Source organism: Archocentrus centrarchus, chromosome 15, assembly GCF_007364275.1.
Source record: "Archocentrus centrarchus isolate MPI-CPG fArcCen1 chromosome 15, fArcCen1, whole genome shotgun sequence".
NCBI classification, from domain to species: Eukaryota; Metazoa; Chordata; class Actinopteri; order Cichliformes; family Cichlidae; genus Archocentrus; species Archocentrus centrarchus.
Window position 1 is genome coordinate 24578478 of NC_044360.1, and position 13084 is coordinate 24591561.

General features: G+C 40.5%; 1 protein-coding gene across 1 annotated transcript in view; it reads left to right on the plus strand.

The window, feature by feature from the left end:
* cdh23 (cadherin-related 23) overlaps nucleotides 1-13084 on the plus strand; it is a 170942-nt gene that overhangs the window by 13897 nt on the left and 143961 nt on the right. The window contains 2 exon segments of the mRNA XM_030747862.1: nucleotides 1079-1166; nucleotides 3286-3360. Of these exon segments, the coding sequence (XP_030603722.1) occupies nucleotides 1112-1166; nucleotides 3286-3360 (130 nt within the window). The 5' untranslated portion in view covers nucleotides 1079-1111.

Sequence of the window (13084 nt, forward strand, 5' to 3'; positions counted from 1 at the left end):
GCCGAGGAAACTAGAATCCAAATGAAAACAAATGTGCCCCCTGACAGTGACACGCATGCACAGCTAATATAAACACATGCACACATACATACAAATGCACTCCCAGACATATTTATGCAATAAGCAATGACAGCCTATTCTTTACTTTGCATTTCTTTCTCAGTCACCTGTAAATTTTAGCCGCCTTGTCTGAATTGAATCCACCGCGTGCAGCATACCTTTAACAGCACCACAGCGGCATTTGTGTTGTATATTTGTGCCTCTCACGCTGGTGCCTCAAGGTGATTTGCCATTCTTTGCTATAAGATACCTGAAGGACAAGCAGCACCATCTTTGCATCATTTTTACCATGAGCAGTGGCACGGTGGGCTTCAGGGAGAAGGAGAATTTGGAAAAGATAACCCTCCAAAATTAAATTGACGCCAAATGAGTCTGGCGACCTTTGAGGCCCCGCTGGAATAAAGGCATGACAGTAGAAAGAATTTCACTGCAATGAATTTGACAGTGTAAAGCAGGGTAAAGGTTTATTAAAGCGTTTATCACAATGTCTTTAGGTTTAAGAGAGATGCTTACAGATAAAGGTATGAATTAATTTGCAGCTAATGAATGTTAATGTTTATTTACTGATTTTTCTACGAGCCAATTAATTGTAAACACGTCTAAAGGAGCATCCCGACCATGAAGGCGCTGTAAAAATCTCCGTGTGTTGTTTTACTATTTGTCATGAATATTGGTCTCATACATTAGTTGATCAAGTGAAGCTGCAACCTCCACATGTGTGTTTGTTGACTGTCTGATGGACAAGTTCAGCACCCTGATTGTGGTTATTAAGTAATGTGCGCACTACACAAACACCTGATTTAAGTATGGATAGCACATTTATTTATGTATTTTTATGACTTAGAATTAAACAAGGTGAAATCGTGTTTGGGCATTTGTAGTACACAGGACAACTGTGTTATCTGACAGACACATTTCAGCTTGTGGGCTTCATTGGGGTCATCAGAAACAGCAGCATGTGTACTCAGGTACCAAATTAATGTGTCTCTGTTCTGTGTTTGTCTTTTATCGCGTGCAGGTGATATCAAGGAGTGTGGGTTTAGGCAACAGGATGGCAGTTGCCAAGCTCCTCCTTCCCTTCCTCTTGCTCCACTCTTTCTGTGAAGGTAAGTCCTGACTGTGAAGAATAAGGATCTGTAAATCCACAGACTAGACTTTCATTTTGTTGAGTGTTGGTTATTAGGGAAAACGTCTTTGTGCTGCATATTTTATACAGTTACTGCAAATCCCTGCAACAGTGCATGCATTTCAGTTTGATTTATGACGTGGATAAAAAAAAAAAGTAGCAAATTGTGTTTTTACTTGGCAGCTGTTTCTTTTTTGTTTTTTTTTGTGAATGTGTAGAACGGTGTGAACTTGAAGCTGAATTATTCAAAAGGTGTTAAATCGGTCAAACTTACTTGAATAAAAAACTTAAATAAATGTGGCATCAACATTTAATGGTAAACCTACCTTTGTTAGTCAAATAAAACATGAATAAATATAGTTTTGCAGGATCTATATCAGTTACTAGGGAAAATAGGAATATGCTAATTTATGCTATTTTGTGTGAATAAGAAATAGTTCTGCATTCCTCTCTGTTCTCTACACTAAATTCTTTCCCACACCTTTTTTTTTTGGCTTGTACACCTTTTCAATCCTATTTTTATTTCCCTTTTTTTCCCCTCATTCTCATTCCCTTGCTCATGCTTTCCTGCTTTCTGCTCTCCTCCACTGTTTCTTGCATAATGTCTCCCATTATTATAGTTAAGCCATAAGCGCCACAAAAAAAAAAAAAAAAAATCCCGGTGTACCTCCTTGCTGAGTATGAGGGCGAGCGAGGGGCAGATATAGTGAGGGAGAGAGAGCTCCGTTGTTGTAGACCGTCATGGTAACTGTCTCGCAGTGACAGGCAGGAGACACATCCAATCACACGCAGCGCTGAAGCAGCGTGGAAAGTTATTAAGGGGAATGTCACAACCTCTTTCCATCAAGCTCAATGAGTTTATCAAGGCTTTCTTTCTCTGGAGTCCTCCAGCCTCTCACCTCTCACTATCACCTCACACCTTTGTGTTTTCTTTGTGTTGCTTCCTCTCTCTTCTCTTCTCCTCTCCGTTTCTGTCCCTCTCTTTCTCTTACCTCCTCTAACTACCCCATTAGCACACTGACCTTGTGCTCCTCTTGAGCATTACCTCCCTGATCCAGCAAATTGGATTGATGATCATCGCTGTGATTATTTTGTAGCTGCAATCTATCCGCATTACGCTACCCAAGCCTGATACAGTGGCTCGCGGTAATTAAGCCGCAGGTACGGACAGGAGCTTATTAACCCTCATCGTCGCCATCTTCAAACCCTGTCAAGCACGCTCCGTGTTCTTGGCACTTAAGAGCCGGAGGCAAGCCAGAGATGAGCATCTTCTTCCGCACAGAAGGACACATGACTGAACAAAAAGCTCGCACTTTCAAAGCACCCATTCACTCTATCAAGCACTCTCACTTCAAACAAGTTGGCCTCCCCTTTCTTTTGCTTCACCGTCTCTGTGGTCTGCCGGCGTGTTCAGCTGATCAAAGACCATCAGCTTTGTTCCCTGATCTTCCCCCCTCTAAAAAAACAGCTTGTATTGCTCTGCCTTTTGACATTACAGCACACTGTCCAAACACGGGAGACCATTAACCCTCTAGCAGGCCCGTTTAACCTGTGCCGTTTGTGAATATTCCCTCCCATACAGAGATCTTACTGCTCTTGTCTTTGCAGATGGTTTTTCTGTTTCTTAAATTTGAGTATTTGACATGAAAAATTAAAACAAAGAGAAGAGATTAAAGAGAATGCTACAGTGGACTTTTTTTTTATAGAAGGTAAAAAAGGATAATAAAAAAAAAAATCACCTGTTTTTTAAAGAGGCAGCTCTTCACCCATTTTATGGGTGACTAAGATGCCAAATTACAGTTATTTACTTTTAGAGGTTGAATGTTATGATTGATTTCTGACTTCTCAGAGAAGTCCGGCATGCTGGCTGAAATTTGGGTATAAAAACGTGAATTCAGTTCAGAGAATTCACTCATTTTCAGCTTTGCTTTTGACAGATTTCTAAAATAATTGTAGTTTGTTTTTTTTTGTTTTTTTAATGACAGGTTGTCCAATAAATTAGTTAAGCGCTGTATATTTGGCTTAAACAACAGAAGCATAAATGACAATAGATAGTTTCAGTATGAATCTTTAATTACTTTCTTTTCTCTTCCCCAAAGGCACCAACCAACCACCTCGTTTCCAGAACTACTTCTTCTCGACGTACCTTCTTATCTACGAAGACACGCCTGTTGGTGAGTATCTGAATAGCCGAGGAGTTGCATGTGATGTATCTGCAAGGTCTAAAGAAAGTCTGTCTTTGTTTGTGCTCTGTCACCTTATTTGCTGCACAGTTATGTTCTGTCCTCTCTATCCTTGAACATAAACTGCAAAAGAAAAAGCGAGTAGAGAGGGATGTCACAACAAACGCTGACAGTGATGGAAATGGATCTCGGGTATCATCACGTGTGCATATGTATGAGTCTGGTTGTCTCTATAATGTTTAGCTTGCACAAAGGAAACCTGGGATGCCGATGCCTGAAAGGCTTTGTCATGTGATTAGAAGCTTGATTATAACAAGTCCCACTTGTGTTGCGGGATACTAACACCAGATACTAAGTTGAGCCCAGTTCCTTTGGATCTGTTATACCCCATATTTATTTATTTATTGTCATTTTTGCTGGTTGTGGTGATTGACAGGGCAATTTGAAGATGTCAGGCTTTTCATCATCTCTGAGGGTGTCAGTGGCTTGGAATTAAAATCCTTTATAGTGGATTGATTTTCTAGAAGTTTGTTTTTTTATCACATGACCTTTACACTCTACCAGTCTGTCAACACTCCTAGTCTGAGTCTTAAATCGTTCACTTATGTCGACGCCCTGAGAGCTGTTTTCTGTGAGTGGTTACATGTCACGGGCATAGTTTTCGCTCTCTCCCTCTCTCTCGTCTTGCATTTTTATAATGGACCATCAAGCTGTCAGCATCATCTCCAGTATCATCATTTCTATTAAATGTTTTGTGCTACAGCCAGGAAAGGCGACTGTATCCCACAGGGTCTACAGTAAATCTACATCATCATGACCTCAAACACCATGGCCCTCATAGTTGCCTGGTTTGCCATCTTTTTCCAAAAGGACAGTCATTTCTGGCAGAAGGCCATCTCTTCATAAAGTCGGCTGCTGTTCTAACCAGTGAAGGGCATAGAGATATGAGTGGGTGGCATTGCAGATTTCCCTAACTACTCCATTCCACATTCCAGTTGCTCTCTGGTCATGAATTATTGTCATCCTCTCAAGCAGCTGGGCTTTGGTTCAGCAACACCCTCCATTGGTCTAGAGAGCTGTCAGTCATGTCCTTGGCCCGGGCTGTAATGGCTTATTCAGTAGTGTGATTGTGAGGCCGGCTTGAATGATCAGACAGTGACAATTTGTCAAGATTATTGTTTATTAGCTCAGCAGATGTCCTCATCTAGGAGGCCTTCCAATTCATAAACACGTGAACACACAACCACGCAAGCCCATGAGTCAGATGTCAAATGTGTGTGTTATGTGAGAAAAGGATGTGACCTAGTGAATAACAGCTTAAGATTCTTTTTCAAGCCAAACACCTACAGGTGTAGGTGTACAGCAGCACTTTCAGCAGCAGTTTCATTGCCGCTGCACAGAATTGACATTACTTGTGCTTTTAATTTGAACAAAAGGCCAGAATAAGAAAAAAAAAAAGCAAATTATCTCATCTCAAGATTGTGCGAAGAATAAAGAATTGTTAAATTGGCCTTTTAGTGCGCAGTGGAGGCGATTTAATCACATTCAAAACTTAATATGCTCTTCTGCACTTCATCAGACAATTATTTTCTCACAAATTTGATGAACATAAATGAGCACCTGTCTGGCTGACTGGAAGCCAAACTGCTCAACTTGAGCACAATGATCAGGTTTCCACAGTCCCTCTGAATGGTTATAGTCAGTTATTATGGAGGTTGTTGGATTAAGCCATTGTGGTGGTGTAACTGCAGTTCATGTGAACAGGTTGTCTGAAGTGACACCAAGAATTAGGCTAATTTATACTGTGTAGCAGACATAAGAAAAACAGACCTTCTAGTAAAATTGCTGCACATGCCTGTGCAGACACCTACACAAACACCATTTTTTTGGCCTTGTCTATTCAGCGGATGTTCTCTTAGTCAGTAGCCTCGTGCCTCTGTACAGCATGCAGAAACACATTCAGTATAATATTTATCAGGGAGATGAGGGAACACATCCAAACATGGATATTTCACTCACTTCTTTCCCCCTCTCAGCAGCAAGAGATTTGATTTGGGAACTGGCACAAGGTATTTGAAAGATGCTGCACAGATGTGTGCTGTAGATGCACATGTAACACAGTGGGAGCAGGCTCTGAGACAGTGTGAACTCACACAAGTGGCATATACTTTATACTGTCTCATAAGGTACCGGCTGGTCTACAGACTCTGGAGGCATCAACCAACATGTGGGGGGGCTTCCAGTGTAGCCAGTGAGTATCTGAGTCAGATATTCCTCCTGATCATTGTTAATAGATAAAAATAAAAAAAAAAAAAAAGCTATTAGGAAGCAAAAATTGAGGTCAGAGCATAGACAGCGGTTATATGATGCACACAACCAAAGCCTGCTCAGGCATGATTGGTCAGCAGAAATCAGACTACAAGCAAAGAGAAACCAGAAATCTTCTGATATCAAAAATCCCATCCCTTTCCTAGATATTCATGTGCAGATATCTCCTCATAGAGATTATTTTGAGTTAAGTTTCCATTGTTTTTCATGCGCACAAGTACAGCAATCTGAGTTAAAAACACGAGTGAGAGAAGACCCCAGTGGAAATCTTTGGCCCCCGTGTTATAAGCAAAGCTTGTGCTGCGTGATTAGGCTGCATTAGTGGTCTGCTGTAAGCTGCGGTGATACAGCGACGCCTCAGATAACAAATATTTTTATATTTTGTTTGGAACCAAATCCTCTCCGTATTTATGTTCAGTCTCTGCACGTCTGCGCGCTCATGTGTGCATCTCCGTTCAGTCTGAGCCTGCATGTGTTCACATTCAGTGATTTTTTTTTTTTGGTCCCATCCAGGCTGTGGGATCATTCACTGTTGGAGGCGAGGGCAGCTAAACAGAAGAGCTGATGTTTAAATGCAGCGGCAGATAACAGTGTGTGTTGTGTCAAGAAATGGGATGTGTAATTAGACAGAGAGAACACTTTGATTAAACGCTCTCATCTCCTAATCCACTTTGCCCTGATTCGGCAGATTAAGCTCTCTACTAAGTAATTAACTTGTGGAAACACAACATTTGTCGAAAATAAGAAACTTCCACACTCTGCTGGGAAGGTTTGTGCGCGTGTCTTGTAGTTTATGCCAATTAAGCACAAGGCTTTTCTGCCTCGTTCTGTTTAAAAATTTGGCTTGGGCTATAATGTCATTAAAACCTGTGATCGTTTATGCGGGATACGTTTTTTTTTTTTTTATATTTGTTCAAAATCGTTTCTTTTTTATTGAGAAAGCGAGAAACCTCAGAGGTCCAAGAGAACAAGGAGATGAGCGTCTGACTGTACTGATTGCACGAGTTTAGGGATTGATGAAACAGCCCTTTGAGTTATTGTAAGTTAACCGCATTGATCATCACTCTAAACTGAAAAAAATAGCAAAAAATAAAAAATTACAGAAATGATAGATCACATAACCGACACACGACTTCAAAAAGCAGTATTACAAGTTTTATAATAGCCCAACTAGATTTTCATATTATGCCGTGTATTTTCTCTTCTTACATAGAAAAAGCTAAATGACTCCCAAAGCATGGCTCTATTTTTTTTTCTTTCTATTAGTCCTGCATGAAAGATGTAGAATAATAGCTGGATATCCCATTACTAGGACACTATTAAAACAATTAAAATAACAACATTCTGTCAGAACTTCTTCGCTCTCCCGTTTTTCTCTCGCTCTCCTCTGCTCCCTCACACTCTTCGACTGCCACAGTAAATACCTTGCACTTTTAATTAGCTCTGTGGCGCACCCAATTCAATAATAATTAAAGAGCAAGAGGTAGCCCCAAGGAAGAACTTATTAAAGTCTCCCCCTAAATGTGTTGATAATGTCTGTGTACTCTCCCCAGCCAATTCCCCACTGTCAGCTGCCAAGCACGCTCTGCATTAACTGTGGCTTGTCAGCTATCTGTTTTCTGGACACTGTCTCTTTTACAGCTTTCTAATTCAGTAGATGGACTCTGTCAGCTTGCCTGCATGCATTGAAAAAGCCGTATTTATCATTGTCGCTGGCTATTGTGGCTTGATGATGTCCTAATGTAAATGCTTTTTAATTTTGACTGGACCAGTGAGTTGTCTTTATCTGATATCTGAAAGCAGGTGTTTGAACCAGCACAGACAACTTTGATAATAAGTATATTACAGATATGTCAGTTATCTTACTCAATGTTACATTATTGCAAATTCTGAAGTTATCCTTGTTGAAGATCTTGCTGCATTGTGGATGAAGTATCAGTGTTCAGTCAAGGATGGAAATGACTATCATTTGTTAAGATTTGTTAGAAAGACGTCAGACTCCAAGGTCAGTTGTGCTACCTTCAAAATAACATAATTTCAGTATAGTATTACATTGTTTTGAACCATATTCCTGCACCAGTGGAAATCTCTTTGGAAGCAGCCATGACTGATTTTAATGTTCAGAAAATGACTAAAGAAACACGAATGCTCCTTTGAGGCTTTTCTCCTCATCGAGAGGCATTTGGAAATCATATCTAATTCCCCATTTGTTGCACCTGGCTGGAGATGAGGACTTTTTTTTTTTTTTTTCTCTGCTGCTGATCAAATAATTGGCCAGAGTATCACCTGCTTGGAGAGAAAAGCCTCTGTACCTGGCTGACACTCCTAGTGTGAACCACCGACTGAGACCCAGGTTCACACTCCCCCACCTTTGGCTCTGAGCTTCTGCATCAATCAGCAATACATGTAATTTGTTTTCTCTCAGGCTCAGTTTACATTGGTTCCAATTACACTGTGGTAGTGTTTGCTAGTTCTCCTTTTACTCTTGAACATTTTCATTCATGAGGATTTCCTTTATTTAAAAAAAGTGCAGTATTAAAAGTAACAAATTATTTACTGTGGTTAGTAGTCACTGCTAAGTAAGTAGACAAGTGGGGGGTGGGGGGGTGGGGGGGCTGGTGAGTGCTTAACAACACATGCTGTAGTTAAAAAAAAACAAAGTAAATGTATTGATTTGAACTGAATAATTAGTATTGTAAGTACAAGAACACCTGCTCCTCCTGCCCACATACAGTAGATGTAATAATATAATTCTCAAAATTTACCATTCTGTAAAAGACTCTTTGTGATTAGTTATTGTTCTTTTATTTTACAGTTACTGTCCACCAAACCACTCTGTGTCTATTTTTATCAAGCAGGAATCCAACACATGTAACATGTTTTAACATTTATCTGCAAAAAAACCCCCCCAAAATAATAATACTGTTGAAGAATACTGAACTTAAGGTTTTGTCCCCTGCTTGGAAGAAATTCCTCAATTATTTTAATTTGTTTTTACATTTTCAAGGTGGTGCAAAGAGCATCATCAACCAAACATTAAATCAAAAAAGCAGGTGTCACATTTTTTGGCATTTAAACATAGATAAACAAACAAAAGAAATTGCTGTTTTCATCCAAAGGCTTGAAAGTGTCCCTAAATGTTTTACTTTTTCATCAGGAAGCATATTCCAAAGCATTCAGAGCGAGTGTAAACCCTTAATTTTTTTTGACACATTAAGTATCGGAAATTACTTCAACACAGTGGAGTGTTTTACATAGGACTGGAACACATCCAGGAACATTTTGCCTGTGTTTTGGGTCTGTGGACAAAGTAATTTGGAGCAGAAACAGGAAACATAAAAGGGGAAATAAAGAAAGATGAGTGGTGATTAAAAAAAAAGAAAAGAAAGAAAGAAAGGGTAATTAGGGTTCTGTCAGGAGGAAAAAGATGGAGTTCCACTGAGAGTTGATTTAGTGTTTTTAGGATGTTGACTGGTATCTGGGACTGTCTCTCTGCAGGATGCATGCTCTAGATGTTTGTTATTGTTACTGCTAGCAGGGCAGCACATTGGTCTGTTTTTACTCCCACGTTGCGTCCTCATTTAGCCAAATCAGAATGCAATGTCTGTGTTCTTTTTGAATCTCTGGCAACTGCTTTTGTATCTGTCACTGTTTGTGAGTTTGAGTTGGTGGATGTGCTTTGTGTGCGACAGTGACTGTGTCTCTGGCTGTGCATGTGCGTCTTGGTTTTATAAATCCTATCTACCAGCTGCAGATGTGAAGTACTCCTTCCTGCTGAGGTTTGAACCATCCGATCTCGGCAGGAGATGAGTCCTAACATGTCCGGGAGATATTCTTAATGACTAGAAGTTTTTCCTCTCCACATGAAGAGTCTTCGCCTACCTCAGTTTAGGGAGGGGGTGCGCTTGATCTTTTTACTACTTATGAGAGCTCTCTGCTGTCATTGAGCTGTTGCACTGACTCCCACAATGGCTTACCAATAATGCCAGCAGACTGCCATCCAAGAGGGACCTCTGTTTTGGTTTAGTCAATCATCCCTTATCTCTCCCTGGTGGTGCTTTGCCCCCCTCCTCCCCCAGGAAATAATGGGGTCCATGGTTCAGCGGTGTCTGCAAACACACCATCCATCATGACGCTGTGCTGTGCTATATCGTCTGCACTTACCGAGCACGTGATATGTTAGTGTTATTATAGCCCATGCAGAGTCTTAACACTCAGGCTGTCATTGCAGCTTTGCCTCTGAGTTTGTGCTGAGCATCCTGAACATGCTTAATTTTTCACTCATCTTCTTTCTTTCTTGGCAGCTGAGTTTTATCACTGCGTTCCTGCCTGCACTGAATTCTGTCTCTTGCTCAGTTTGGAAATATAACGGCTATTAAACCACTTTGGGATTATTTGCCTATTATATGTTAAGATGCTGGAATGTTTTAACATGATCATCTTAAAGGTAACTGTTTGTTACACCTGCCAACATTAAAATGTAGCAAAGGTACAACTCCAGCATCTCCTTCTGTAAAGTGTCGCGTGAGGCAATATTATTAGAATAAAATATAAGTAGCATAAAAGCGGTAGCCACAGTGACACCCTTCACCTTAGTCAACCCACTTAGCATGAGTATAATCCTGAACAACAATTTGATTTAAGGCACATTTATTATGTTCTGCTGTAAAATAGTGTCACAAGAAATAAAAGGCTTTAAGTTTTAGAAAGTGTGCTTTTGAAACTAAAAAAAATCATTGCAAGTTTTCTTTAAGATATTTTAAACATCCATCGGTTTTTCTTGCTAAAAGGAAAAGTGTTTGTGTTTGCTTCCATGTAGCAGCAGTGTCCAGACTCTCATGTGGGATCCAGACCCAGATTGGTTTCTTTTTATTCTGCATTTAAATTTCACAAATAACAAAAGTTATTCAGGTTTTAACCTTTCAAAACTAGTAAGACTTATCAAACTCAGTGTTGATTTTTCCATTTCATTTCATTGCCTGATTAACTGCTTATGATGTTGTTGGCATTCCTCTCTCTCTCGCTATAGAGAGAGTCTTGATACTCGGCTTCCAGGGGTCCAGGTTTCCATCTTAGCCATGATCTCATCTTTCAGGTCAGCTGCTCTGGTATTCAGCATAATAGCTGTTATTATTGGGGTTTGGTACCCTGTCTCAGAGTGTGGGGAACCTCTCGTCCTGGTTCCCCCTTGCCGTAGCATTTGTGTTGTACCTCGTCAATCTCTAGTTGTCATCCAAGTTTATTACACCTGCCAACATTACATGGGGGGCTTCATGGGGGTCTATCCTGGGGACCTTTACTGGATGCACACCCTGGTACATATCTATCTATCTATCTATCTATCTATCTATCTAGATAGATAGATAGATAGATAGATAGATAGATAGATAGATAGATAGATAGATAGATAGATAGATAGATAGATAGATAGATAGATAGATAGATAGATAGATAGATAATGTGTGTTTGTTGTCATCTTTTGAGTCATCTTGTTTAGAGTTGTTTAGTAGTAATTCCTCAGAGTTGCGCTCTTAGACACTTCAGGCTGTAGTGATCTCTCTTTATCTCCTTGCCTCCTTTAAAAACACACTGCTTCTGTGCTTCTATATTGTGGCCTGCTTCATTCATTCTTATGACCAGACAGAGTGTAAGAATAGAGCAAAACATACAAAGGTGGGGGAAGTGTGAATAACTGTCGGCTGTTTGTGAGATATTTCTCAGGGTTGTAAAAGTTAATTGAAATTGTCTGTGGGAATGTGCTGCGACACCAGGTTGAGCAGCGCTGCCAATGCGCCCAGCGCCGAGCTGACAGGCCTCACCGTGATGGTGGCAGTTGTTAGATTAGCTGACTAATCGAAGTTGGGCTCTCACGCGGTGATATACATATTTAGCCTCCAAATGAAATTTAGGTTTAAATGAAATCTGTGACACACTAATTTGTGTCGCTGGGCAAGACACTTATTTATTGTTGACTTGATTTAGTGTGAGAGGGGAGCCTTCAGAAACATCACAGATATGAATCATTACCCCAAATTATCAGCGTCATTATAAAGTTCAGTCTGTTGACTGCATTTGTGTGTGTGCGAATTTTTATGTAGGACTGCTATCTGGAATACCTCATGGTTTAAATCCAGCTTAATCCCAGTGGTATCAAGAGGATGTACCCTCTCTCTACCTGATCAGCAATTATGCATTTATGTGTGTGTTTTATTTTTGGGTGCATTTGGTTGTTTTAATTTTTTCCCCCCTCAAATGTACTTAATAGTTCAGGCTTTACTATTTTGTTTACTTACTCATTTGAGTGTGTGTGTGTGTGTGTGCTTGTATGTGTGCCCATGTTACCCCATTCTCCTGTAGTGAGGGGTGCATTGCTGGATGGCGGATCAGCTTCTCGCAGCTGCTTATCTGGCCCAGGTGGGTCACGGCTGATACCTGCCTGAGCCACGCAGAGCAGCTAACCTGGAAATTGATGTTTCACATCAGCGACCACCTCTCTCTGCTCCAGTGCAGGGAAGCTGAGGAGGAGGAATGCATATGTGTGTGCATTTCTTTCTGTGTGTGTGTGTGTGTGTTTGTATCTGTTGCTGTCTGTCTTTGCTCCTTTGAAGATGGACATGCATGTGGCAGTTAGCGTCGTGACTCAAATGCTGATACACTTTGGCTCTTTTTGCGCATGCAGAAAAAGGCCTTTTTAATTACAAAGAAGATGTAAGTTCAGGAAAAAAGGGAGAGAAATTAAATGTCATGGAAAACTCTTAATGGTCTTTGAAACTCAGAAGGTCTCAAATACCACTGGAGATGATTTTTAATATATATAAAAAATCTCTTAACTGGGTTGGCATAATTTTCTGAATATTACTCGAGTATAATAGAACAAACTGAGTTCCAGCTGAGACAATGAACTTGTGTTTAGTGCACTTTAATCAGCATGTTCTGCACCCCCCCCCCCCCCCCCCCCCCCCCCGGCTTCTTTATGCGGTCCTTTTTTTTTTTTCTAGAAAATGTGTATATACTGCAAATTGTGACAGTAACAACACTACATTTTCTCTTGCTTTACTTACCCCAAAATACGATCATTTCTGGAGCAACATATTTGCCAAACCGTTGTTTGGATGACACTCTGGATGAGCCTATACCCAGCCGACTGCAGTGTAATATCACCGTTGGTCGTCAGAGGCTGGTGTGCATTCTATGAAGAAAGGTTATCTCGTCCTTGTCTTGAAAGCTGACATTTGTTCTCATAAAGGCCATTGTGCTGGTGCCAGATGGAATTAATTGACATGTGGGGTGCCTGCACTCTGTCCCCCATTTTGTGGACCAATCCCCGACTTAAATCGGCTTTCTTCTGTTTACTCTGTTTTCATTTTTGGTCTGATTATGTTCTCAG